The sequence below is a fragment of the Pteropus medius genome, unplaced genomic scaffold (assembly GCF_902729225.1).
Source record: "Pteropus medius unplaced genomic scaffold, Ma_sr-lr_union100, whole genome shotgun sequence".
NCBI classification, from domain to species: domain Eukaryota; kingdom Metazoa; phylum Chordata; class Mammalia; order Chiroptera; family Pteropodidae; genus Pteropus; species Pteropus medius.
In genome coordinates this window covers 28,396,967-28,421,577 of record NW_024349519.1, presented here as the reverse complement: position 1 = coordinate 28,421,577, position 24,611 = coordinate 28,396,967, and the positions used below count along the sequence as shown (strand labels likewise).

The 24,611-nt window shown below is 46.3% G+C and overlaps 2 protein-coding genes, 1 non-coding gene and 2 pseudogenes across 4 annotated transcripts; 4 read left to right on the top strand and 1 right to left on the bottom strand.

Moving 5' to 3' along the window:
• Nucleotides 1–5,257: 5,257 nt before the first annotated feature.
• Nucleotides 5,258–7,687, top strand: RLN3 (relaxin 3). Its single transcript, XM_039882735.1, has 2 exons — nucleotides 5,258–5,542; nucleotides 6,887–7,687. The coding sequence occupies exons 1-2, from the start codon at nucleotides 5,266–5,268 to the stop codon at nucleotides 7,114–7,116; spliced, it is 507 nt and encodes a 168-aa protein (XP_039738669.1). The 5' UTR covers nucleotides 5,258–5,265; the 3' UTR covers nucleotides 7,117–7,687.
• A 197-nt stretch (nucleotides 7,688–7,884) lies between these two features.
• On the top strand, nucleotides 7,885–24,579 carry IL27RA (interleukin 27 receptor subunit alpha). 2 transcript variants are annotated; one of them, XM_039882733.1, is made up of 14 exons: nucleotides 7,885–8,083; nucleotides 8,520–8,637; nucleotides 10,998–11,155; nucleotides 11,244–11,401; nucleotides 16,599–16,758; nucleotides 16,858–16,931; nucleotides 18,941–19,124; nucleotides 19,222–19,410; nucleotides 20,744–20,845; nucleotides 20,918–21,076; nucleotides 22,882–23,007; nucleotides 23,391–23,484; nucleotides 23,655–23,748; nucleotides 23,871–24,579. In XM_039882733.1, the coding sequence occupies exons 1-14, from the start codon at nucleotides 7,984–7,986 to the stop codon at nucleotides 24,072–24,074; spliced, it is 1,920 nt and encodes a 639-aa protein (XP_039738667.1). In that variant the 5' UTR covers nucleotides 7,885–7,983; the 3' UTR covers nucleotides 24,075–24,579. The 2 variants fall into 2 exon arrangements, with proteins under 2 accessions (XP_039738667.1, XP_039738668.1); XM_039882734.1 differs by lacking the exons at nucleotides 7,885–8,083; nucleotides 10,998–11,155.
• Nucleotides 12,501–12,620, top strand: LOC120618667 (uncharacterized; annotated as a pseudogene).
• LOC120618798 (small nucleolar RNA SNORA42/SNORA80 family) lies at nucleotides 15,586–15,721 on the top strand. Its single transcript, XR_005657300.1, has one exon. It is a non-coding gene; the product is annotated as a small nucleolar RNA SNORA42/SNORA80 family (small nucleolar RNA).
• On the bottom strand, nucleotides 21,836–21,954 carry LOC120618709 (uncharacterized; annotated as a pseudogene).
• Nucleotides 24,580–24,611: the final 32 nt, after the last annotated feature.

The following is a 24,611-nucleotide window of genomic DNA, read 5'->3' as shown; positions in this document are numbered from 1 at the left end:
AACTAGAGATCAAGAAGAAAAAAGATCAACAACTCAAAAGAATAACGGGCAAGAAGGTGACTAGAGAGGAAAGAGAAAACTATAAATAGCTCTTAAACATGTGAAAATATGCTCTGCCTTGCTTTTGGTGAGGGAAATGCAAATTTATTCTGAAATACCATTTTTCACCTGTCATGTTGGCTGAAGTCCAAAGGTTGATACACATTCTGTTGGTGAGGCTGTGGAGAAGCAGGAACCTTATCCATTGCTGGAGGGAGTGTGAATTAATCTGATCCCCAAGGGGAGAAGTTAGGGAATATCCGTAAAAATTATAAATGCACATGGTCTTTGAGCCAGAAATCTCACTTTGAGGGATTTCTCTACAGACACACTTGCCTATGTATGAAATGACGGTTGTACAAGGTTCTTCACCGCCATGTTAGCCTAAGAACAAATATGAAAAATATCGGTCTCTGGGAGTGAAATTAACGATGGGGCATCGACACAGCAGATCGTTATGCAGCTGTAGAAAAATAACAAAGATGCATAAAGGGAGTTTGGTAAGGGGAAATCTCTAGCATTTATCAAGTGAAAAGAAAATAGACAAAGTTCAGAAGAGTATAAAACACGCTATCTTGAATTGCAATTCTGACTCATGCTACAACACAGGTGAACCCCGAAACATTATGCAAAGTGCAAGAAGCTAGACATGCAAGGAAAAAGACTGTATGATTCTATTTACACAAAGTACCTAGACTAGGCAAAATCCATAGGTAAAAAGAATGGTGGTTACCAGCAACTGAAAGAAGGGAGGATATGGGAACACAGTTTCAGTCTGGGAAGTTGAAAAATCTCTTCAGATGGATGGTGGGATGGTTGCGTGACAATGTGAATGTGCTAATACCTCTGAAATGCGCACTTATAAATGGCTAACGTGATATATTTTATGTTATGTCTATTTACCACCACAAAAAAAAATTTAATGGTACTTTTAATATAAAAGCAGGTATGTGGCAGGGGCAGAGGGTTAAGTACCTGTATTCATATTTGTTTGTAAATATACACAGAAATTCTGGAAAGATACTCAAAAAATTACCTGAGGGAAAAAGAAGAGGAACTGAGACTGAGGAGGGAGATTCAACAGTGTAAATATCCTCACACTTTTTGTTTCTTGACACACCTGAATGTATTAACTATTCAAAAATAAATTAGTTAAGAAGTTTGGGGAGAGAGGCCTTATTCGGAATTGGTAAGATTTGGGTGCATATTTGTGCCGGCCCAAATAACAATGATAATAAAATAATAATAATATGGGTAACATACGACATTTCCTAATTCTTACGTATTAGTTTCCTTCGGCTGCTGTAACAGATTTGCCACAAGCTGGGTAGCTTACAGAAATGGAAATTTATTCTTTCACGGTTCTGGAAGCCAGAAGTCCAAAATGAAAATGCCAGCAGGGCCGTGCTCCCTCCGAAAGCTCTAGGAGGGGGATCCTTCCTTGTCTCTTCTAGCTTCTGACAGCTCCGGTCATGACTTGGCTTTTTTGGCCACTTGACTCCAATCTCTGCCTCTGTCTTCACATGGCTTTGTCCCTTCTGTGTCTTCAACAGTTGTCATTGAAATTAGGGTCCACCCAGATAACCCAGGATGACCTCATCTCAAAATCCTTAATTATATCTACAAAGACCCTTTTTCCTAATAAGATCGCATTCACAGGTCCCAGGGGGTATGACTCGAACCTATCCTTCTGCAGGTCACCAATCAATCCACTGCATTTACTGCGCTATGCCGGGTGTCGAATACTTTACAGAATCTCCCCAAAGACCCCAGACAGCCCCATGAAGTGTATTCGCTTATTATCTCCATCTACCCAATGAACTCAGAGCGGTGCAGCACCTTGCTTGAGGTCACACAGGAACCAGAATTCAAACCCAGCTGTATTGGGCTCAAAACTCCAATTCTGTGTGAGGCACCAAAGAGGCTTCTGGTTCTGGGCCGGTCAGTTAAAGTCAGACAGTCAGGCAGTAGAAATTGTCTGACACGTTTGTTCTTCGTCAGCCCCTGGGCCAGGTGTAGGAATACAGAGAAAAGGGAAGAAGGGCGCGTCCCTAAGGAGTTGCTGAGAGAAGAGGCAAGCGGGGAGAGCATATTATTTATCAGCCCTTTCAAAGCAGTACAATCAGATATGACTCCTGCCTTCTGGAGTGCTGCCCTTGGCCTGAGACACCCACAGGGGGCAACCGAGGCCAGGAGTCTGTCATGGAGAAAAGGACAAAGGAATAAAGTTCCAATCCAAAGGGAACGTGGCAAGTAGAAATAACATTTAAGCAGCACTTACTGGGCGCCATGGACTGTTTTGTGAATTTGACGTGGTCGTCGAATCCTCCCTGTTTTACAAGTGAGGAAACCAAGGCACAGAGAGCTTAAGTGACTTGCTCAAGGTCACACAGCTGGAAAGAGGCAGAGATAGGATTTGACCTCGACCCTGCATATCACCAGAGGCTCTGTTGTCGTTTTTTCAAATTGAGCTGAAATTCATATAACATAAAATTAACCATATTAAAGTGAACGATTCAGTGGCATTAAGTATTTCACAATGTTGTGCAACCATAACCTCTATTTTCAAAACATCTTCATTACCCCATAGGGATACCCAGTAGCAATTACTCACCATTCCTCCCTCCCCCAGCCCCTGGCAACCACTAGTCTGCTTTCTGTCTCTATGGATTTGCCTGTTCTGGACATTTCATATCAATGGGATCATGCAACCCGTGGCCTATTTTTTCTGGCTTCTTTCATTCAACATCATGTTTCCAAGTTTCATCCACATTGTAACATGTGTCAGAACTTCGTTCCCTTTTATGGTTCAGTAATATTCCATTGTATGGATGGCCCACCTTTTGTTTATCCATTCATCTGTTGGTGGACATTTGGGTTGTATCTGCTTTTTGACTATTGTGAATAGTGCTGCTATGAACAAGTGTGTGCATGTAAAGTACACGCAACTTTTTAAATTGTTAATTTTATTTTATATGAATTATACCTCAATATTAAAAAAAAAAAAAGTAATGCTATCAGCTGATTGGGCCTAGAAGCAACAACAATAACCTCCGACCCCAATAGCAATGAACACACCCAGCACCCAGACCGTGGTTTCCCAAAGCCCTTCTCCAATAAAGGGAACTTAGGCTCCTCGGGAAAATGGCTGATTCTAGGACTGGGGTGGGGAAGACATAAGACAAGCCCGGAACATCTCGTGATGCTAGAAAGTCATGTCAAAAGAACAGTGCCTGAAATAAAAATCTTACGGCAGAGGCTCCCAGTGGCCAAAGCTGGAACAACTTGGCCAACAACATAAATAACAATAGTACCGGATTATAACCTGAAGACCAAAATAACGGTTCAGGGATCCATGTGCGTATAAAGAAATGATTAAATAAACAAAATGGTGGAGATGGAACAACTCTTCCTCACAGGAAGATTCCAAATAATAAATAATTTAAGTAAATGTAGAAGGAATGAGATAAATGGGAGAATTACTAATAAACAAACACCAAAGTAATAATTTTTACCTACGCCATCCACCAATGAGTGTAAAAGCAGTGAGAGAATTTTAAAGGGAAATGAGATCTTTGCAGAGACTCAAAGTACCTCAGCCAAAGTATTTACCATTTTTTGGTGTTTTTCTCGTAGTTTTAACATAGGTCCACCAGTTCTTCCATGTTCCTCCTCCCGTGGAGCTTCGTTGCCCCTCTCTGGATGGAGGCTGAGAATGTTCTGTTTCTGGGCTTGAGTGGTGGTTACAGAAATGTCTTTCATTTGTGAAAATTCTTTCAGGTGTCCACTTATGATCTGCACACTTTTCTGTGTGCGTGATAAAAAGTTCAATTTGTTAGAATGCAAAAAAAGAAAGGAAAGAAACAGACTCGCTCTCCATTTTGGAGAGTTATGTGTTGATGTTAAAACTAATGAAAAGGAAAGAAATGATGACAGCTAAAGTCAGGATGGCTGTTACCCCTGGGGGAAGCAAGGGATTATGACCGGGGAGGATATGGGGTCAGGGGACTGACCTCTGCTGGCACTGTCCTATTTCCTAATCTGAGTGATGATGACACGGGCGTCCTATTTAAAATGATTCTTTGAATTGCACATGTATGTTTTTCATCTTTCAGTGGTGTCCTTGAGCCAGTTATACTGACTTGTGAGGTGAGATTTTTAAGTTTCCAAGAACTTGGGGACATCACACTGACATTACACTGGTAGCTCAAAATTAACCAGGCAACTGCTATAAATCAGTTTTTTCAAGAGAGCCCATTATTAAACATTTCCCAGCATGCCACATCTCCTCTATGTACATGGAATTAATTAAACATTTTAGATTATTATCTTTAATTGTGGAAAAATACATATAACATAAACTTTCCCAGTTTAACCATTTTTATGTACTCAGCTCGGTGGCATTAAGCACATTCACATGGTTGTACGGCTATCACCACCGTCCATCTCCAGAACACTTTCATCTTGCAGAATTGGAACTCTGTCTCCATATGTAGTCTTTTAATCCTTAAATTTTTTTCCATGAATTCTAGAGCTGAATGGCTCTGTTCCAGTTCCCAGCCCACCTCTATTTACTAGCTGACCTTGGGTACCTTATGTCACTGATCTGTTTCCTCGTCTGTACTCTGGAGATAATCTTAGTCTTAAGATTATGGCTCTCAAAAGTGTGCTTTCTGGACCAGCAGCATCAGCGTGTCCTAGAAATTGGTTGCACATGCAGATTCTCAGACACTCACTGAGAATCTGCATGGCGGTCCCAGCAATCCAGTCTTAACAAGACCTCCAGGAGATTCTGAGGCTTGCTCAAATTTGAGGACCATTATCCTAGGTCATCAGGAGGATTAAGTAGATTACACAAATATAAAATATTTAGAGCAGCTCCTGGGCCCACAGCCCATACTGTGTAAGAGCTCATTACCATCGTCGTTATTATAGAGGAGGCCCAGGACCCCAGACCTATGAGGGGTGTGGGATCTGACTGCACCTTCTCTCCCTGTCTGGTGGGAGCCTGGGTTCCTGGTCTCTGTGAAATGGAGGCCTCGCCTCTCTCTGTTGAAGATGACAGTGAGCTGGCACACGTCATCCTATCCCTGGTGAAAGGTTATCGCTTGGTCAGGAAATGGGAAAGGTTGGCATGGGGGGGCCATGCCCGCCTCCCCTCTGCTGGAAGAGATAAAGGAGGTCACTTGGTTTCTCCATGACAGGCGGGGGGAGCAGGACGTATAAATGGGGACCAGCAGGCAGCAGAAGCACCGACTCCAAGAAAACTGCCTCGCTGTGCCCACCCTTGCATTCCAGGCATCTCTGTCCAGCATGGCCAAGCACCCGCTGCTGCTGCTGCTGGCTGTGTGGGTGCTGGTTGGGGAGCTGTGGCTTGGGGCTGAGGCCCGGGCAGCACCCTACGGAGTGAAGCTTTGTGGCCGGGAATTCATCCGAGCAGTCATCTTTACCTGCGGGGGCTCCCGGTGGAGACGGTCAGACCTCTTGGCTCATGAAGTGATGGGTGAGGCTGGGGAGATAGTGATGGTGGTGTGTGTGTGTGTGAGGGGCGGTATATTGGAGGGATAGGACATGGGATGGGTCCAAGGAGCCAGGGACAGAGTCAAGACCAGGGGTCATGGCAGGTTAGTACCTGCCTTGCAACTTTCAGATGGGGAGACTGGCCCATTCTCGAAGCTGTGCCAGTTGACTCAGCTACAAAGCTGGGATGGGGGAGCAAGCCATCTCCACTGGTTAAAAGTCAGAGGACAGACTACTATTTTGGGAGCACCTGCTATGTGTCTAGCCCTGTGCTGAGCAACACTGCTGCTTACATGATTCCAGAAGCTGACACTGAAGTGCTTTCCAGCTCCTTGGGGGAAGGTAATGTGAAAGGTGTGGTGTATTCAAGGCCAGATTTGCCCAGCTAGTGGGTGACCTTCCCAGCAAGTTGCCTTCCTCTCTGATTCTCTTTATCTGCTAATGGAAGGCATAGTCTCTGCATCTCAGAGGTTTGTTCAGTGGCAAAAATTAGTCAAAACAGATAGAGACACAGTCCAAGCAGGGCAGGGGGTTCAGTGTGGGCTCAAGTGGAAGATTTTTCTGCCAGGCCCCTAGCTCCTAAAGGGCAGGGGCCTGGCAGAAAAATAGATGTTCGTAATAATGATACAATGATGATATAAATGTGGACCTAGAAGACATGCTGCCTGGGTTCAAATAGCAGCTCTACAACTTAATAGCTGTGTGTTCTATACTGAATCGGGCCTCAGTGATCTCCTCTGGAAAATGGGGTCATAATAATAGCACCTGCCTTATGGGGTTGTCATAGAATAAAGAAATTAATCCACAAAAGTCCTTAAAACAGCATGCGGCACACAGTTAATGCTCAATAAATGCTCAATGCTATATTGAGTGCTTATCATGTGCCAGACACAGTTCTATGTATTTTTTAATGAGTACTAATTAACTCATCTACTCTGTATAAAACCCTAGAGGGTAGGAATTATTATTTTCCTCACTTCGTAGACAGGAAAACCGAGGGTCAGAGAAGTAAATTCACTTGCTCAGGATTATAACTTGGAGAAGCTGGGTTGGTGCTTAGTCTGGCTCCTAAACACCTGCGCTTAACCATCAGGTCCTCCAAAAATACAGAATAAAGGGAAATAGATGACAGGAGAGGAAAGTCAAGCTCAGTGAGATTGAATAATCTGCCCATCAAAGATGGAACTTGGGCCTGAGTGGAATCAAAATCTTTAACCACAAAGTTGTGTCACACAAACGGAAAAGTAGCTGGACCAACCAGGAGCCAGGACTCTGGATGTGACAGAAGCTGAGCCCCGAGCACTAACTCTTTTTCCATCTTTTGCAGGGGAAGCCTTCCCAGATGCAGACCCTGATGCAGACGGCGAGCTGGATGAGGCAGTGGCCTCCAGAGAGTGGCCAGGCCTGAACAGGTCCCCCCAGGCTTTCTATGGGGACCAACCCAGCTGGCAGGGAACCCCAGGGACTCTGCGCGGTGGCCGCGATGTCCTGGCTGGCCTCTCCAGCAACTGCTGCAAGTGGGGTTGCAGCAAGAGTGAAATCAGCAGCCTTTGCTAGACTGGGGCCTGGCAGTCAGGGTACCAGGGGGGATGCTGGGCACCTGTCTCTGGCCCTTCATGCATTCATTCGTCAGTAAATTATTGAAGTCAGGCACTATGGACTCCGACACAACCTCAAACAACCCTGACCTTTGACCAGCCTATCTTGACCCTGAACAAGCTGTACTCCTACTTGGCCAAATAGGCATCCCTGGTCTTGATCCCTGACCTCTTCGCAGCCTATAATGTCATGCCTTTGTCTGGACTATACTGTCCCCTGCGCAACGGTGCCCCTATTCTGATCAAATCAGCCACACCGAGGCCCTTGCCCAAACTATGACTCTCTCCTCCCCGAACGGTGGCCACTGTCCCTTGGCCAGCCCAAGTGATGCTCAGCCTTTGCCCACTCCCTTCCTGCTGCCTTCCAGCCAGCCCCTCTGCCTCCAACGCCGCCTGCTGAGATTCCAAGGCTGTGGACCCCAGGGTCGGTAGCAGGATCCCCGGGTTCCCTTCATATTCTGGGATGGGAGGCTTGGTGTGAGGACGGATCAGAACCTTCTTTAATCCCAATAATAAAAGTTCCAAAGGACTCTGCTGCTGCATGTGTGTGTTGTTGGAGAGGGTGGGGAGAGCGCGGTTTCAGGGGAGCTCGGCAGCGCCCTCAGTCCTCTCTCCCGTACGCCCCGGGCCACCTCCCCACTCCCCCTCCCCCGGGGACTTTCCGTCGCGGGGAAGGGGCGGGGACCGAAGCGCTAGGTGCGGAGGCGGCTGGGAGGGGTGACTCGGCTTCCCGTCGCTGCTAGGGTGCTGGATTCCGAGAGCAAGGCGCGCAGCGCGGCCGCCCGGGCGGGGCAGGGCCAGGCCGGACAGGGGGCGCTGGGGCGCCATGCGGGAGACCCGGGCTGCCCCCTGCCGGCCCCGGCCAAGGCCCAAGCTGGCGCTGCTGCCTCTCCTGGTGCTGCTGTTCCACGGGACACGTCCTCAGGGTAAGTTCTGGAGCTAACTCGTGTCGGGCGCTCTAGCGCGCGCTCACGCTTAAAACGCAAAGCCTCCAGAGCGAACCCAAGTTCGCGGAATGAATGACAGAGGTCCGGATGCCATTCTGCTCCTCCCGGGGCAGGAATAGGGCGAAGAAAGGAGTGGGAGATGGGCGGCAGAGGATGAAAGCCAGAGCCGCGGGGAGGGGGTGGGAGTGGGGGCTCTTGGGTTGGTAACAGGATGTGGCTGACAGAGGGAGGGGAGGAGTTATGCCTAAAGCCTGGGTAGGGGTGCCCAGCGTCCCCTTCCTACTGTTCATTTCCGTAAGGGACCCCGATCTCCCTACAAGATTGTGAAGAGTCGGGATAGGTTCAGGTTCTAGGCGGTGCAGGCAGCTGGGGGAATTGACCCCCTTCCCTGGGACCCTTCCCCGTCCCTCTCCAGGCAGCCCTGGGCCCCTGCAGTGCTATGGAGTTGGACCCTTGGGCGACTTGAACTGCTCGTGGGAGCCTCTTAGGGACCTGGGAACACCCTCCACGCTGCATCTCCAGAGCCTGAAGTAGTGAGTACAATGAGATGGCTTCGGGAAACAGGCTTTGGAGGGGTGGCCGCTCATGTCTAGCCTTCGCTGGTGGAGAGGACCCCAGAGTCCTGCCCCCAGTCCTTCCCCAACTCTCAAGCCCTTGGATAATTCCAGGTTAACCTCTTCCTTGCTGCCTGACCCTGGACCAGTCAGTCCCTTTCCCTTTCTGAGACTCCTTTGCTCCTCTATCAAATGGTAATAAGAAATAAAACCTGCCTCCCAGTGTTGGTTCTGAGGATCCAATGAGTGGGGCCCTTGGCAAAGAGAAAATGCTTAATAGCTAGGAACTGTTTTTTATTGCTGTGTGGCCTTAGGCAAGTAGCTTAACCACTCTGAGCACATGAAAAGATTCTTCAGTCTGGTGCTGGAAATGCAGCAGCAAAAGAGACAGACAGACTGGCCCTCATGGGCCCACAGTCCAAGGGGCAACTGGTGTTCCTTCACGATGAATCATACCTGGAAACTCAAATTAATTCCAAATTTGGCTGATAAGAAATAATAAAGTTCATTGAAAGGTGGGAACCAGGGTGGCGTGCTGGCTTTTTTATTTTAATGGTGGTAAAGTACAGATAAAATTTACTGGTTTTTTTTCTCAGTCATTTTTAAGTGTGCAGGTCAATGACATTAAGTACATTCACAATGCTGCGCAACCATCACCAGAAGGGGGGCCTAGTTTTAATTGGTAGAGGGTGGGGGAGTCAGAAAAGGTTCTCCTTTTTCCTAATGAGGCAAAATTCACATAACATCAAATTCACCATTTAAAAATGGCTTCAGCACGTTCACAATGTTGTGCAACCACCATCTTTATCTAGTTCCAAAACATTTCCACGACCCCACAAGGAAGTTCTGTTCCTGTTAGCAGTCACTCCCCAATCCTCCTCCCCCAGCTCCTGGCACTCACCAATCCTGCTTTCTGTCTCTATGGCTTTGCCTGTTTTAGACATTTTATATCATTGGAATCATACACAATGTGCCTTTTGTGTCTGCCTCCTTTGTCTGAGCGTAATTTTCATCCATGTCGTAGCACGTATCAGAACTTCATTCTTCTTTATAGTTGAGTAATATTCCGTTGTTCGTCTATCTCTCCGTTGTTGGACATTTCGGTCATTTCCACCTTTCGGCAATTGTGACTAGGGCCGCTATGAACATATGTGTACAGGGTGTCGAGTCCTCGTTTCCATTTCTCTTGGGTAGATGCCTAGGAATGGAATTGCTGGGTCTTATGGCAAGTCTGTGTTTAACTTTTTGAGGAACTGCCAAACTTCCCCAGCAGCTGCATTCTTTTACCTTCCCACTGGCAATGTATGAGGGCTCCAATTTCTCAGCATCTTCACTAACACCTGTATTTTTGTTGTTGTTTTATGAAGGCCTTGTTTAGAACCTTTGAAATCCAATCCTTGGGAACTTCCTCAGCAACTCTCTCTCTCATCCACATCTGAGTCGGGGCACATCGTTCCTCAGCTCACAGCCCTCTAGGGCTCCTACCTTATCCAGGGGAAAAGCCAGTCCTCCCAGTGACCCATTACAACCCATCACCTCCCTGCCCTCACCTCCTCCCACTCTCCCCCTCACTCATTCCACTCCAGCTACACGGGCCTCCTCCTCCTCGCTCTTCCTCAAACACAAGCAGTTGACCCTGGGGTTCTGGCTCGTCTCTCTTCCTAAAATGCTCTTTCCCCAGTACTGCGTGGTTCCATCCTCACATCCTTCAGGCCTCTATTCCAATGTCTCCTCGTCTGACAGATCTTCCCGACCACCCTCTCTGAACTAGCACGGTCACTCCTCACTCCATTCTAAAGAGTATGCATCACACTGCATACTCTTTACCCTGCTCGATTATTCTTTGTATAGTTGATACCTCCATCGGTTATATATTTATGTTTCTCATCTGCCTCCCCCACTGGAACACCAGCTCCAGAGAGCTGGTCCTTGCCTGCTCTGGTCATAGTTCTATTCTTAGCTTCTACAACTGGGCCTAGCACAATATATATTTGCTGACGGAATAGTTGCATAGATGTAAATGTGTGTGTATATAGTAGGTACTCAATAAATACAATAACCAATGCTCACATAACATGTATTGTGCACTCAACAGTGTGCTAAATTTGTTCCATTGATGATCTCATTGATTCTCCTCCCCTATTCAGCTCTTTCAGCAGCACTTTTATTGCCCTAGTTTTGTAGAAGAGGAAATAGGCACAGAGAAGCTAAGTTGCTTGCTCAAGGTCACACAACTCTAAAACAGCAGAGCTGAGATCTGAACCCTGGCAGAGCAGCTGATATGCCTTGGGCCCAGCCCTATGTACACAGTCCTCCAATCCCCACATCTCTCCTCACAGTCATTCCAACAGAACCTGGACTGTGGCAGTGCCCACGGGGCAGAGCTGGGTGACCATCCCACGGGAACAGTTAACCACATCTGATGAACTCCTTGTCTGGGGCGCCGAGGCGGGCCAGCCTCTCTGGACCCCAGTCTTCGTGAACCTGGAGACCCAAAGTAACAGGCAGGAGGGGGGTGGTGCTATGTTGGGGATGGGTGGTCCCGGAGGCCCCAACTCAATGCTCCCTGGCCTCCCGTTCCTCAGTGAAGCCGGAAGCCCCCCGACTGGACCCTGATGTGGACTTTTCAGAGGATGACCCCCTAGAAGCCACTGTCCGATGGTCCCCACCTAGGTGGCCGCACCATAAAGTCCTGGTCTGCCAGTTCCGCTATCGAAGATGTCAGGAGATGGCCTGGACCCTGGTGAGTGTCAGGGGTCCCCCAGCCCTATTTCAGGCATCGTCCCCAAATCAGAGACCCAGCCCAGAGTGCATTCCTCACATGTCCCAAGGGTCTGTCTTCATGCCACATAAAAGGTCTGTATACATATTCTTCAACTAAAAATTGTCCCCACCAAATCTATAAATTCCATGCAGTCCCAATCCAAATTCCACTTGGAATTTTTTAAAATAATTTTTTAATTTTTCAATTACAGTTACCATACAATATTATATTAGTTTCAGGTGTACAACGTAGTGATCAGGCATTTATATAACTTATGAAGTGATCACCTTGATAAATCTAGTACATATCTAACACCATACGTAGTTATTACAATTTTGACTTATGCTATACTTTACATTCCCATGACTGTTTTGTAACTACCAATTGATACTTCTTAATCCCTTCCCCTTTTTCACCAGCCACCCGCCAACTCCCTCACATCTGGCAAACATCAAAATGTTCTCTGTATCTATGAGTTTGTTTCTGTTTTGTTTATTTTGTTCTTTAGATTCCACATGTAAGTGAAATCATATGGCATTTGACTTTCTCTGTCTGTCTTAGCGCAGTACCCTCTAGGTCCATTCATGTTGTTGTGGCTGGCACGGTTTCATTCTATTTTTATGGCTGAGTAATATTCCACTATATATGTGTACCACCTCTTCTTTATCCATATTCACTGATAGACACCCAGGTTGCCTCCATATCTTGGCTCTTGTAAATAATGCTGTAGTGAACATAGGGATTCACATGTCCCTTTGAAGTAATGTTTTGGATTTCTTCAGATAAATACTCAAAACTGGGATTACTGGGTCTCTTGTTCTAGTCTTTATTTTAAAGTCTATTTTGTCTGGTATAAATATTGCCACCTCAGCCTTTTTATCTTCATTTCCGTTTTCATGAAATATCTTTTTCCATCCCCTCATGCACAGTCTGCGTGTGTCTTTCAATCCAAAGTGAGTCTCTTGTGGGCAGCATATTTAAGGGTCTTGTTTTCTTATCCTGTCAGCTACCCTATCTTTTATTTTTCATACCCTGTCTTTTGATTGGAGCATTTAGTCCACTTACATTTAAAGTAGTTGTTGATCAGCCATGCCACCCTGAACAAACCTGATCCCGTCTGATCTTGGAAGCTAAGCAGGGTTAGGCCTGGTTAGTACTTGGATGGGAGACCACCTAGGAAGACCTGGTGCCGTAGGCATAAAAAAATAAAATAAATAAATAAGGAAAAAATAAAAATAAATAAAGTAGTTGTTGATAGATATGTACTTATTGCCATTTTATTATTCACATTTTTTGTCTTTTTTTTTTTAATTCTTATTCATAAAGAAGTTTCTCTAATATTTCTTGTAATACCGCTTTGGTATTGATGAACTCCTTTAGCTTTTTCTTGTCTGAGAAGCTCTTTATATGTCCTTTGATTCTAAATGATAACTTTGCTAGGTAGCGTAATCTTGATTGTAGGTCCTTTCTTTTTCATCACTTCGAATATTTCCTGCCAATCCATCCCTTCTGGCCTGCAAAGTTTCTGCTGAGAAATCAACTGACAGTCTTATGGGAGTTCTCTTGTAGGTAACTAACTGCTTTCTTCTTGCTGCTTTTAAGATTCTCTCTTTATTTTTAACCTTTTATGTCTTGATGTGCACCTCTTTGGATGCATCTTGTTTGGTACTCTCTAGGCTTCCTGGACTTGTATGTCTAGTTCCTTCACCAGGTTAGGGAAGTTTCCTATAATTATTTCTTCAAATAGGTTTTCAATTCCTTGCTCACTTTCTCCTCCTCCTGGTACCCCTGTGATGTGCTGTTCATATGCTCGAAGTCATCCTAGAGGCCCCTTAAACTATCCTCATTTTTTTGCATTCTTTTTTCTTATTGCTGTTCCGATTGGCGGTTTTCTGCTACCTTATCTTCTAAACTGTTGATTCGATCCTCTGCTTCATCTAATCTACTGTCGAGTCCCTCTAATGTATTCTTCCTTTTAGTTATTGTATTCTTCATTTCCGATTGGTTCCTTTTTATGTTTTCTATCTCTTTGTTAAAATTCTCACTGAGTTCATCTACTTTTCCCCTAAGTTCATTGAGCAGCCTTATAATCAGTGTTTTGAACTCTGTATCAGGTAGATTACTTATCTCCATTTTGTTTAGTTCTTTTTCTGGTACTTTATTCTGTTCTTCCATTTGGGATGTGTTTCTTTGTCTCTCCATTTTGGCTGCCTCCCTGTGTTTGTTTCTATATATTAGGCAGTGCTGCTATGTCTCCTGGTCTTAGGAGAGTGGCCTTATGTAGTAGCTGTCCTGTGGGGCCCAAAGCACAGTCTTCCCTAGTTACCTGAGCCAGGTGCTCCAGGGGTGTCCCTTGTATGGCTTTCCTGTCATAGTTGAGCCTTGGCTGCTGTTTCCACATCCATGGGAGGGATTGACTCATTGGCTGTGAGGTCATGAGGACTGGCCTGAGAGGGGCTGACCCTATTGGAGCATGATTCATTTTAGTAGGGCTCTAGTGCCTCCCAAGTCTGCCCTTTAGGTGTCTCATCCTTGGTGCAGCCGTAGGTGGTGCTCTGGCTCAGTCAGAAGCCAGCCACTGGGCATGCTGGCCCTGAGTCCTCCTGGTAGAGGCTCTAAAGTGGGCCAAGTTTAGCTGCAGCCTGTGCCCTCCTGGGGCTATCAAGCAATCAAGATTCACCAGGCAATCCACATATGGCTACCACCTGGGCTGGGCTTACAGTAGCCTTGAGAGGCCAAGCTGTGAACTGAGACTGGCTGGTGCTAGTGCCAGGCTTGGGCTGCTCAGCAAGAGGTATGGGTCAAGCCAAGGCCAGATGCTGCTTGTTTGGAGTTTGTGAACCTTTGAGAAATTTTAAGAGAGTCCACAGCATGAGCCAAAACAGGCATTTTGTATGGAAACGCCACTGGAAGTGGTTTGAGTGGATCCACAAGTTGGGAGGGGAGGGGTCTCCAGAAATCACCAGGGTGGGGTGAACGGTGTTAGTCAGGCTGATGGAGACTCGGATATGGCAGCCACCTGCATCTGCACATGAGTGAGGGGAAGGCTCAACAAAGAGACAGTGGATTCTGCCAGCACTTCTGTCTGGGAGAGAGCTGCCTCTCCAGCCCTCACCCTGAAGCCAGACAATTCAGTTTCTCCTCATGCTTTTCGAGGACAATCTTGTTGCTTTTAGAATTGCTGCCCTGAAGCTCAGAGCAAGTAAGTATTGATGAGTAAGTCTGAGCGCAGGCCCCTTAAACCTTTTCCAGTTTAGAAAAAAAAAAAAAGTGCAGCTTGCTGCCAACATTAATTTAACATCACACGTAGGAATGCTACATTTTCTAGGATTTGACATTTTCAGTGATTGAGTATTACTGTACTTTGTAAATCAAAATACCACTACTAAAAACAGAACGCTATAAATAGAATTATGTCATTTGTTTTCAAAGACTATGGATGTGAAAATAATAATAAAAGCAAGCTATTGCATGGCAAACTTTAGGAGTAGGGTTAGGACTATAATCTGTGAGTTATCTTGGGATAAATGCTGTAGCGGCAAGTGCTGCCAGCTAGTATTCTTAGGGCAAACAGAAGTGGGTTAAGAGGAATATCTGTGACTTCAGCCGCCCTTCGTCTCACTCGACCACAAACTCTGCTGGTTTTCACAGCCAGAACTTGTGGAGACTTCTCTTCCTGGCACTGGAACCCTGGGCTGGGGAGCCTGGTGTGGGGCCGGGACACCTTGCTCCTCTGAGGAACTCCAAAGCCGAGATATCCCTCCACCACCACATGTAGCTGTGGGAACACCCTATTTTGTGTCTCCGCCCCTCCTACCAGTCTCGAGGTGGCCTCTTCTCTATGTCCTCAGTTGTAGAACTTCTGTTCAGCTAGAAACAGGTGATTCTCAATATGCTTGTTCTGTAGTTTAGTTGTAATTTTGATGTGGTTGTGAGAGGAGGTGAGCACAGCGTTTACCTGTTCTGCTACCTTGACTGAAACTCTCCATTTGGAATTTTTGAGAAATAATAAACTTACTGTAACATTTTTGCGAATGAATAAAAGTCTTCAAAGAGCTTACATTAACCTTAAAATAAGAATAACAGCACTTAGAGAGCATCATTTTACAGATGAGGATCAAGGCCTGGTTCTCAGTACTAATACTCAAAAAGAATTAATACAGGCATGGTAACGGATTTTTGGCGGGCCCTTCTCTGTGGGCTTCTCATAGTGGATCCATGCCAGAGTAACCTACAGCCTTGAACCATTGCCTAGCCCCTTACCTATGGGCTATGAGCACTGAAGGGGGCTGTACAGTGTGAAAAAAGAGAATTAATAAAAGCAGCTTACATTTCTGAGACCTGCTATGCACCAGATTCTAGGCTAAACAATCACCATGGATTATTTTGATGAGTCCCCCCCATGACGTCCCTACATAGCAGATGCTTTAAAGATCTCTATTTTATATTTGGGAAAGCTGAACCTCAGAGAAGTTAGGCAACTTTCCCAAGCTCACACAAAAAGAAAGTGGACCACAACCCCAGGGTAATAGGAACCCAGAAGGAGTTGGGGGACCTGCCCATGCACTCTAAGAGCACACCCTGGAAATTGCATATATCATTTCCATTCATATCTCATTGGTCAGAATATAGTTACATGGTCTCACCTCACTGCAAAGGAGGCTGGGAAATGTAGTCTTTATTCTTAATAGCCATGCTCCCAACCGATACTCAGAGGTTCTATTTCCAAAGGAAGAAGGAGAGAATGGATATTGGGGATAACCAAGTGTCTTAGCCACAGCATTTGATGCAAAACACCACGATATAGAGCAGAGTTGTTGTCATTGTGATTATCTGACTTTGGAATCTGAGTGCCTGGGTATGAATCTCAGCTCCAGCATTCACCAGCTCTGTGACCTTGGGAAAGTCACTTCCTCTCTCTGGACCTCAGTTTCCTCATCTGAAAACTGGGGATAATAATAGCATTTGTCACCTACTACTATTCCTGGCACAGAGGGTGGCCAGCTTGTTTCTTTTTACTTGGGATTGTCCCAGTTTTAAAAACAAGAGTCCCATATCCTGAGAAACCCCCTCAGTCCTGGGCAAAGCAGGACAGTTGGCCACCCTGCTGACATATAAGGTCAAGTACTGTGGCTTCAGCCCTTGGCTTCATTGCTCCCTCCTGTCTCTCCCACAGCTGGAACCAGAACAGAAGTCTAAACCCCAGAACCCTGTTGAAATCCAGGGCCTGGAGCTAGCCACTGGCTACGAGGTGTCTGGCCGCTGCCGAATGGAGAAAGAAGAGGATCTGTGGGGCGAGTGGAGCCCCATTCTATCCTTCCAGACACTGCCTTCTGGTAAGGATCTCCCAGCTTATCCCTTCACCTTCATCCCCGTCCTGGAAGTCTGTCTAGTCATGCCCCTCTTATTTGTGCCCTTTTCCTCATGCTTGCCAGCTCCAAAAGATGTATGGATATCGGGGAATCCCTGTGGGACACAAGGTGGACAGAAATCCCTGCTTCTGTGGAAGGTGAGCTGTGGATACCAGTTATATTTCTCTGCACGTGTCAGGAAACCCCCAAATAACAATGATATAAACAAAACAGAGGTTACTGTGTGGCCTTTTTGAGATTGTTTGAAGGCTTAAAGGAGGGGAATGCTCAGAGAGGTCCTGGCACAGGGTTGGGCACACAGCAAGCCTCCTCGAATGTCAGCTACTTCTGTGAGATCTGAGCTGAGACATGAAGATGGATGCAGGTGTTCCAGGAAGGGGAGCTAGCAGGTACAAATGTTTAGAAGCAAGACTAGACTCAGCTCCACAAAATATAGCACAGTGTGCTGAGGGCTCAGATGCTAATATCAAAAGGACTTTATGAGATGACAGAAAAGGGTGTTAACAGTACTCATCAATCCAAATCCGTTGACTACCTACTATGTTCCAGGAATTGCTAGACCCTGGCTCACAGAAACATTCATCAAGGAACAAAACAATACCTTCTTGGGCCACACAACCTAACATCATTGATTTTAATCATTACACAACATTTATGGAGCTCTTACTATGTGCCAGGTCCTAGCCTACACATTTATTTATATAAACTAACCTTACAGATGAGAAAAAATGAGACACAGAGAGGTTGCCCTGAACCACACAACTAATAAGTGGCAGAGCTGAGATTCACTGGCTTTCAAATGGCAATTCACAGCCTCAGTGCCTCCGTTACATAACATATACTTTGTAATGCCCTTTTACTACACTGAAATGAAATATCTAGATAATACAGCCCATGTATATACATACTTTAAACATATGTAATGTTCTAATAGTAACAGTCAGTAGAAAATAAAGGAGAAATATGGTTCTATGTAATGGCAAAAAAATTCAGTTCACCAGGATGATTTAAGAGTATTAAATCTGTATGTACCTAATAACATGGCTTTAAAATATGTAAAGCAAAAATTGACAGAACTACAAAGAGAAATATATGAATCCACAACTGTCGTGGGAGGTTTTAATACTCCACTCTCAATAATTTCATAATAAACAAATGTAAAACAAGTCAAGATCTAGAATATCCGAACATGTGATTAACAAACTACCTAATAGACTAATGAACTCATATAAGAAACATCAGTACATGCATTCTTTCTACACACGAACAGAACATTTACCAAAGTCAACCACATGCCAGGCCACAGACTAGTTTTTAGAAACTTCAAAGGAATACTAAAACATTCTCTGATCAAAACAGAGATTGTGCTAGGAATTGATAATTAAAACTGCCCAGAAAGTCCTCATATGTTCTGAATATTTAATTATTCAGTGAATATTAAAGTCAGATCTCCAAATCATTTTTTTTTTGTTCTAGGATCAATTAAAATTATTAGACAGGTTTTTCATCTTCAAAAGTTTTCGGTGTGGATAACATGAAAAAATCATAAGGGTCATGGGACAGTTTTTTGTTTCTAGGACAATGTCATATCCCTGACTCTTGCCCATCAAATACCGATCATCAAAGCAACCAAAAATTCCCACCGATTTTCCCAAATATCCCAAAGAGGATATCATCCTCTTTGCTACATGTAACCATTCCTCTATACAACAGTGGGAATTCCAAAATCCCTAAGAATGACACAGGACATAGACTAGGGTGAGGCATGTAAGGCAGGGCTGTACATGATGTGCAGGAAATCATGCCTTTACCTAAAGTCTTTATATTTTGTTTGTTGTGGGCTTTTTTGCACTAAGTGTGATTGATTAAAATCTAATTTATCTTGATTACTGGGTTTTTGGCATCTTTCCCCTTAAATTTTTCAGCCAAGGTGGGTGCCTCACTTGTCTCACCCTAGTCCAGGCCCTGGAACTGTATTCTAATCCCGCCTCTGCTGCTGAGCCCCTCTGAGACTTAATTTCCTCGTCTGTAAAGTGGAGCCAACAAAAATATTTCACCGACTTGTTTGTCAAGGGACCTCACTGAGACACACAGAAGGTGTCTGACTAATGGGAGATATTAACCCCTTTTTCCTCTCCTCCTTCAGGCCCCTGGGCACTGCGTACAACTGAGCTATAGAGTCTGGTTCCAGGTTAAAGGTCAGGAGCTGATTCTAGAGGAGACTCCCTGCTGTAGTTCCTTCGTCCCCACTCAGGTGGAGTGGGCTGCCGTGTCTGCTGTCAATGCCACAAGCTGGGACCCTCTCAGCAACCTTTCTTTGGTCTGCTTGGGTAAGAGGCTACGAACTTCCTCCACTCAGAGCCCTGGAAGTGCTCAGGAGGGGAACTCTCGAGTGGGCAGCTGAGACTTCTCCTCCCTGCCCTCTAGGTCCAGGCTCTGCCCCCCATGGCGTGGTGGTCAGCAGCATTGCTGGGAGCACAGAGCTGCTGGTGACTTGGCAACAAGGGTCTGGGGAGCCGCAGGAGCATGTGGTGGACTGGGCTCAAGATGGTGACCCCCTGGAGGACCTCAACTGGGTCCGACTTCCCCCTGGGAAGCTCAGTGCTCTGTTGCCAGGTGAGGCCCTGGTACACCTGGGTTCCTATCCCAGCTGTTGGAGAGCAGGCTGATGGGTGGGTTTTCAGGAGAGTGTGTTTTGCTTAAAGTATCATTAATTCATTGACCATCCACTGTGTGCCAGGCTCTGTTCTAGCCAGTGTAGTGATAGCAGCTGATATCTATTGGCATTTACCATAGCATGAAATCATTGAAACTTCTTTATAAAATAGGTTTCTGTTATCATGCTTAATTTACAGATGAAGAGAAAGGCCCAGGGCCTTGCCCAAGGCCACACAGCAAGTAGGTGATAGAACCAGGATTTAAACGACACAGTCAGGCTCCTAAAGCCAATCCCTGAGCCATCACTCCACTCTCCCTCAGCAACATCCCTGCCCTCATGGAGCCAACATTGTTGTGGGGCAGGTGGCCAATGAAACAAAAACAAGGGCACCTGTAATGTAATTGGGGCAAAATAAATCAGGGTAAGGGTGAGGAGGGAGAGTAGCTATTTTAGAAAGAAAGGTTAGAAAGGCCTCTCTGGGAAAGTGCCATTTGAGCTAAGGCCTAATGGAGGTGAGAAAAGGAGCCATGAGGATGTCTGAGGAAAAAGCAAGAGGAAACACACAGTCCAAAGTCCCTGAGGCAAGAATGTGCTTGATGCTTAGAGCCTCCAAGGAGGCCAGTGTAGCTGGAGTGGAATGAGTGAGGAGGAGAGTTGGAAGAGGTGAGGGCAGCGAGGTGACGGGACAGAGCAGAGCTTGCAGTGCCTTGTGGGCAATGGGAGTGGGGGGCGGGGAGGGGGTGACTGGCTTTTGTCGGAGTGAAACGGGAGCCACAAAAGATTCTGAACAGAGGCGGCACGTGCCCTGACTCAGATGCTCACAGGCGCCCTCTGGCTGCTGTGTGCGGGGAAACAGGCTGTGTTGGAGAGACGTGGTGGCGGAGCTGAGAGAAGGAACTGTGCTGGTTCAGGCGGGAGATGATGAGGTCTGGATCAAGCGGGAAACGAGGAGGAAAGAGAAGCAGGCAGGTTCTGACTGGGGAGTCTTGAAGCAAAATTTTGGGGACCCATTCGATATGTTTGCATCTGAGGTGCTTATCCAAGTGGAGTTGCCCAGGAGACTGTCAAATGCTTGGGTCTGGAGCCCAGCAATGAGTCCTGGACGGGAGCTTGACACTGGAGAGTCCTTCCTTGGGGTAAAGAACTTGGGAACGCAGATAAATGACTTATACCCAGATCTTGATTTCAGTGTGTCCTTCTATGGACCCAAATGAGGGCTCCTACCACGCAGGCAATGAATGAGGGAGTGAAAGCAAACTCTTAACTGGTTTTTGCGCCTCCCCTTCCCAGGGAATTTCGAAGGAGGGGTCCCCTACCGAATCACAGTGACGGCGGTCTCTCCTGGGGGCTTGTACTCTGCCCCCTCAGTCTGGTGGTTCAGAGAGGAACTAGGTAAGCTGTGATGCTGGAGGAATGCGGGTCCTGGAAGCCTGGCAGACCTTGACCCACTGGCTTTCTCCCCAGCACCTTTGGCAGGGCCAGTGCTTTGGCGACTCCAGGATGCCCCCCCAGGGACTCCCGCCATAGCGTGGGGAGTAGTCCCAAGGCACCAACTTCGGGGCCATCTCACCCACTACACCTTGTGTGCCCAGAGTGGGACCAGGCCTTCTGTCTGCATGAATGGTGAGCTTTCCTGGCCCCTGCTCCCAGCCCCCACAAGATCCACCCATCAGTCTACCTCACAGCTTTTCCTTAGATGGGCCCCTTTGGTTCTCTGTCAGCCCCCGAGAGAACACCTGATGTCATCAATTCCCTAGTGGACAATAACCCTGGCGGCTATCAATGTAATGGACTGTCATTTGGCCATTAAAAATGAACACTCCAATCTATATTTATTGACATTGAAAGATGCCTGTCATATTTTATTAGATGAAAAAGATAAAAGGACTCAAAACTCTATGGGCTGGTTCCATTTTTGTAAAATAAACCCAGAAATGAGCAACGTGTAGGCAGAAATATGAAAATAAATTACCCTCGATGTCAGCAGGATTGCAAGATTATATATGATTTTTCTTTCTTTTTCTTTTTCTTTCAACCTTTCGGTATAGGCTAAATTTTTACTCTGAGCACAAATTCCTTTTAAAAAATCTTTATTACCCTTTTTTTCTAATTACAAAAATTATCTCTGCTTGTTATGAAAGCTGACACACTAAAGGACCATATATCAAGAATATCCGCATTTTCATCATCCCAGTGATACTGACAACACAGCTTGTAGATTCTTCCATGTGTATGTTAACATAGATAGGAGTCATGTGGTTTTGAAGATTTTGAACTTTGTATTATAGCAAATATCAAGCACATACAAAAGTAAGAATATAACCTTGTGTGTCCACCACCCAGTTTCAACAATTACCAGCATTTTGCCAATTTTTTTTTTTACTCCTACAGCACCTGGTCTTCCTAGGTGCTCTCCCATCCAAGCACTAATCAGGCCCGACCCTGCTTAGCTTCCGAGAGCAGACAAGATCGGGCACGTTCGGGGTGGCATGGCCATAGATGCCAATCTTGTCTCAGTTTATCCTCTACACTTTTTTTTCCTAGAGCCTTTGGTGTCATTTCACCCCTAAATACATCAGTGTTTCACATTTGTCTCTAATTGATAAAGCCTACTTTTTAATATAATTACTTTGCTATGATCACACCTCGCAAACATATATATAGACCATTAGGCTTAAAATTATATATGATATTAGCTATGTATACGTGTATATTTTTATTAAAAGTGGACCATGTTATAGACTATAGTTTGGCCCATGAATTGTATGGCTGTGATGTTTTGCAACATTTTTTCACCTGATGACTTAGCTTGGACATCTTTCTTTGTCAATATATCTTGATCCATGTTAATATCTCCTCTAATTCTATAATAAACCAAAAAGCTACTTTCTCTTTTGGCTTAAAAACAAACAAACAAAAAGAGTAATTCAGTAAAAAAGTAAACAAAAATAATTCTGGAAGGTCCAAATGTCTTCCCTTGGCCTAGGGAGTCTTCCCTACATTGGGTTTTGTGCAGGTGAGGGATATGATGCTCATTTATTCTTTTGCTAATTCAAATCTATATCATTTTGGAGTACTTTCTATGTGCCAGGCTGATCCAGGTGCTGGGAATACAGCCCTCGTGGGGCTAACTTTCTAATGGAGGCTAGGCACACATAGACAAAGTAAATAATATCTAAGTAGTATGTCATATGATGATAAGTGCTGTATAGAGAATAAAGCAGGCACGATGGGGGGTGAAGGAGGTACGCTTTTATATGTAATGGAGTGAGGGAAAGCCTCCCTGAGAAGGTGACATTTGTATGAAGTCCTGAAGGAGGGAGCTATGTGCATATCTGGGGAAGTGTCACAGATGGAGAGAAAGCACGCACAAAGGCCCTGAGATAGGACTTGACCGCCTCCCCAATCTCTCTGGTTATGTCCTTCAGTGAGTGGCAACACCCAGAATATCACCCTGCCCAACCTTCCCTGGGGTCCCTGTGAGCTATGGATGACAGCGTCCACCATCGCAGGACAGGGCCCACCTGGTCCCAGCCTCCGGCTTCACCTACCAGGTAGGGGGGCTGGGGTGACAATACCATAGGAGGGGGCCTGCTCCATTCGAAGGGTGTATGGAATGATTCTCTGAGCTCCAGTCAATGGGGAACTTTTTCACTTGGGGAGGGTGATTATTGATGTTGTATTTTGATTCTGCTAAAAACTGCTGTGGATTATCAGGCTATGTGTGTCTCTGACCCTTTCGCCCACCCTTGACTTCTCACCGATTGCAGCTCTATTCATAAGCCCCACTCCCACCCCAAGACTTCCCCCACTGTAGCCCCTACCCATTCATAAGCCCTGCCCTTTTATCCACCTTCACCCAAGCCCTGCCCACCAGTGAGCCTTACCTGACCCCACCCTCCTCGTGTCCAACTATTCTTCTGCCCCTTTCCCTCAGATAACACCTTGAAGTTGAAAATCCTGCCAGGTGTCATTTGCCTGTGGGGCCTGCTCCTGATAGGCTGTGGTGTGAGACTAGCCACCCCTGGCAGGTGAGGCTGTCAGACACGTGGGTCTCTGCCCAGGTGGGGAGGGCAGCTGGGCATTAGCTGAGCTTCTGGGATGAGGGGATGCCCCAGGGCTCTGTGACATTCCTGGACCCTGCAACCTCGGCATGGATATCTGGCCACCTGGATTCCCTTTCCTCTTACCTACTTGCCAGGTGCCTCCACCTGTGGCACAAGGTACTGCCCCGCTGGGTCTGGGAGAAGGTTCCCGATCCTGCCAACAGCAATTCCAGCCAGCCCCACATGGAGGTGAGCAAGAATGGGTTGTCAGGAACCTCCTGGGGGGTGGGGGACGCTGGTACCATGGGGAGTAGGTTGGGAGCAGTGTGGGGGAGACTGGAGGCTAGAATCTCAGCTTCCTCTCTTCCCAGGAGGTGCCCCAGGCCCAGCCTCCCAGAGACTTGCCCATCCTGGAAGTAGAGGACATTGAGCCACTACCGGTTATGGAGCCTCCCCAGGCTTCCTCCCAGCTTGACTCTGGGTACGAGAAACACTTCCTGCCCACGCCTGAGGAGCTAGGCCTTTTGGGCCCCCCACGTAGGTCCCATTTCTGGCCTGAACCAACCTCAGGCTAGGAAAAGGGTGCTCATTTGACAGCTGAAGACACTGAAGGTCAGAAAGACTAAGCCTCTTGCCTGAGGACACCCAGCCAAGAAGAGCTGAGATTGAAGGACCCCTACAGAGAAGGGCCTGGCCGTATACGGGATATATGGATGGATGAGGGAGCAGAGGAAAATATACAAAATCCAGAGTGGCAGCCGCTTCCCCAAATCCGTCCTGCTGCTGTAACAGCATAGTAGTTAGGTGGACTCCCAGCCTCCCTTGCTGCTAGGTGTGGCCATGCAGAGTTCTTCCTAATGGAACGTGAGAGGTGACATGTACCGAAGCTGGGACTGGTTGGGGCACCTCCATATTCTCTTCCCTTTCCTGTGAGCTGGAACATCGAGTGAGCTAGCTTCAGCCAGACCCAAGGGGAGAGTGGGGTCAAGAAATGGAAAGGAACCTGAATCCCTGAGTGACTACATGGATCGGATTCTCCCCCAACCCCAGAAAAATAAACTTATTTTTATAGTTACTGTAGTTCGAGGTCTTTTGTTATAGCAGCTGCACCT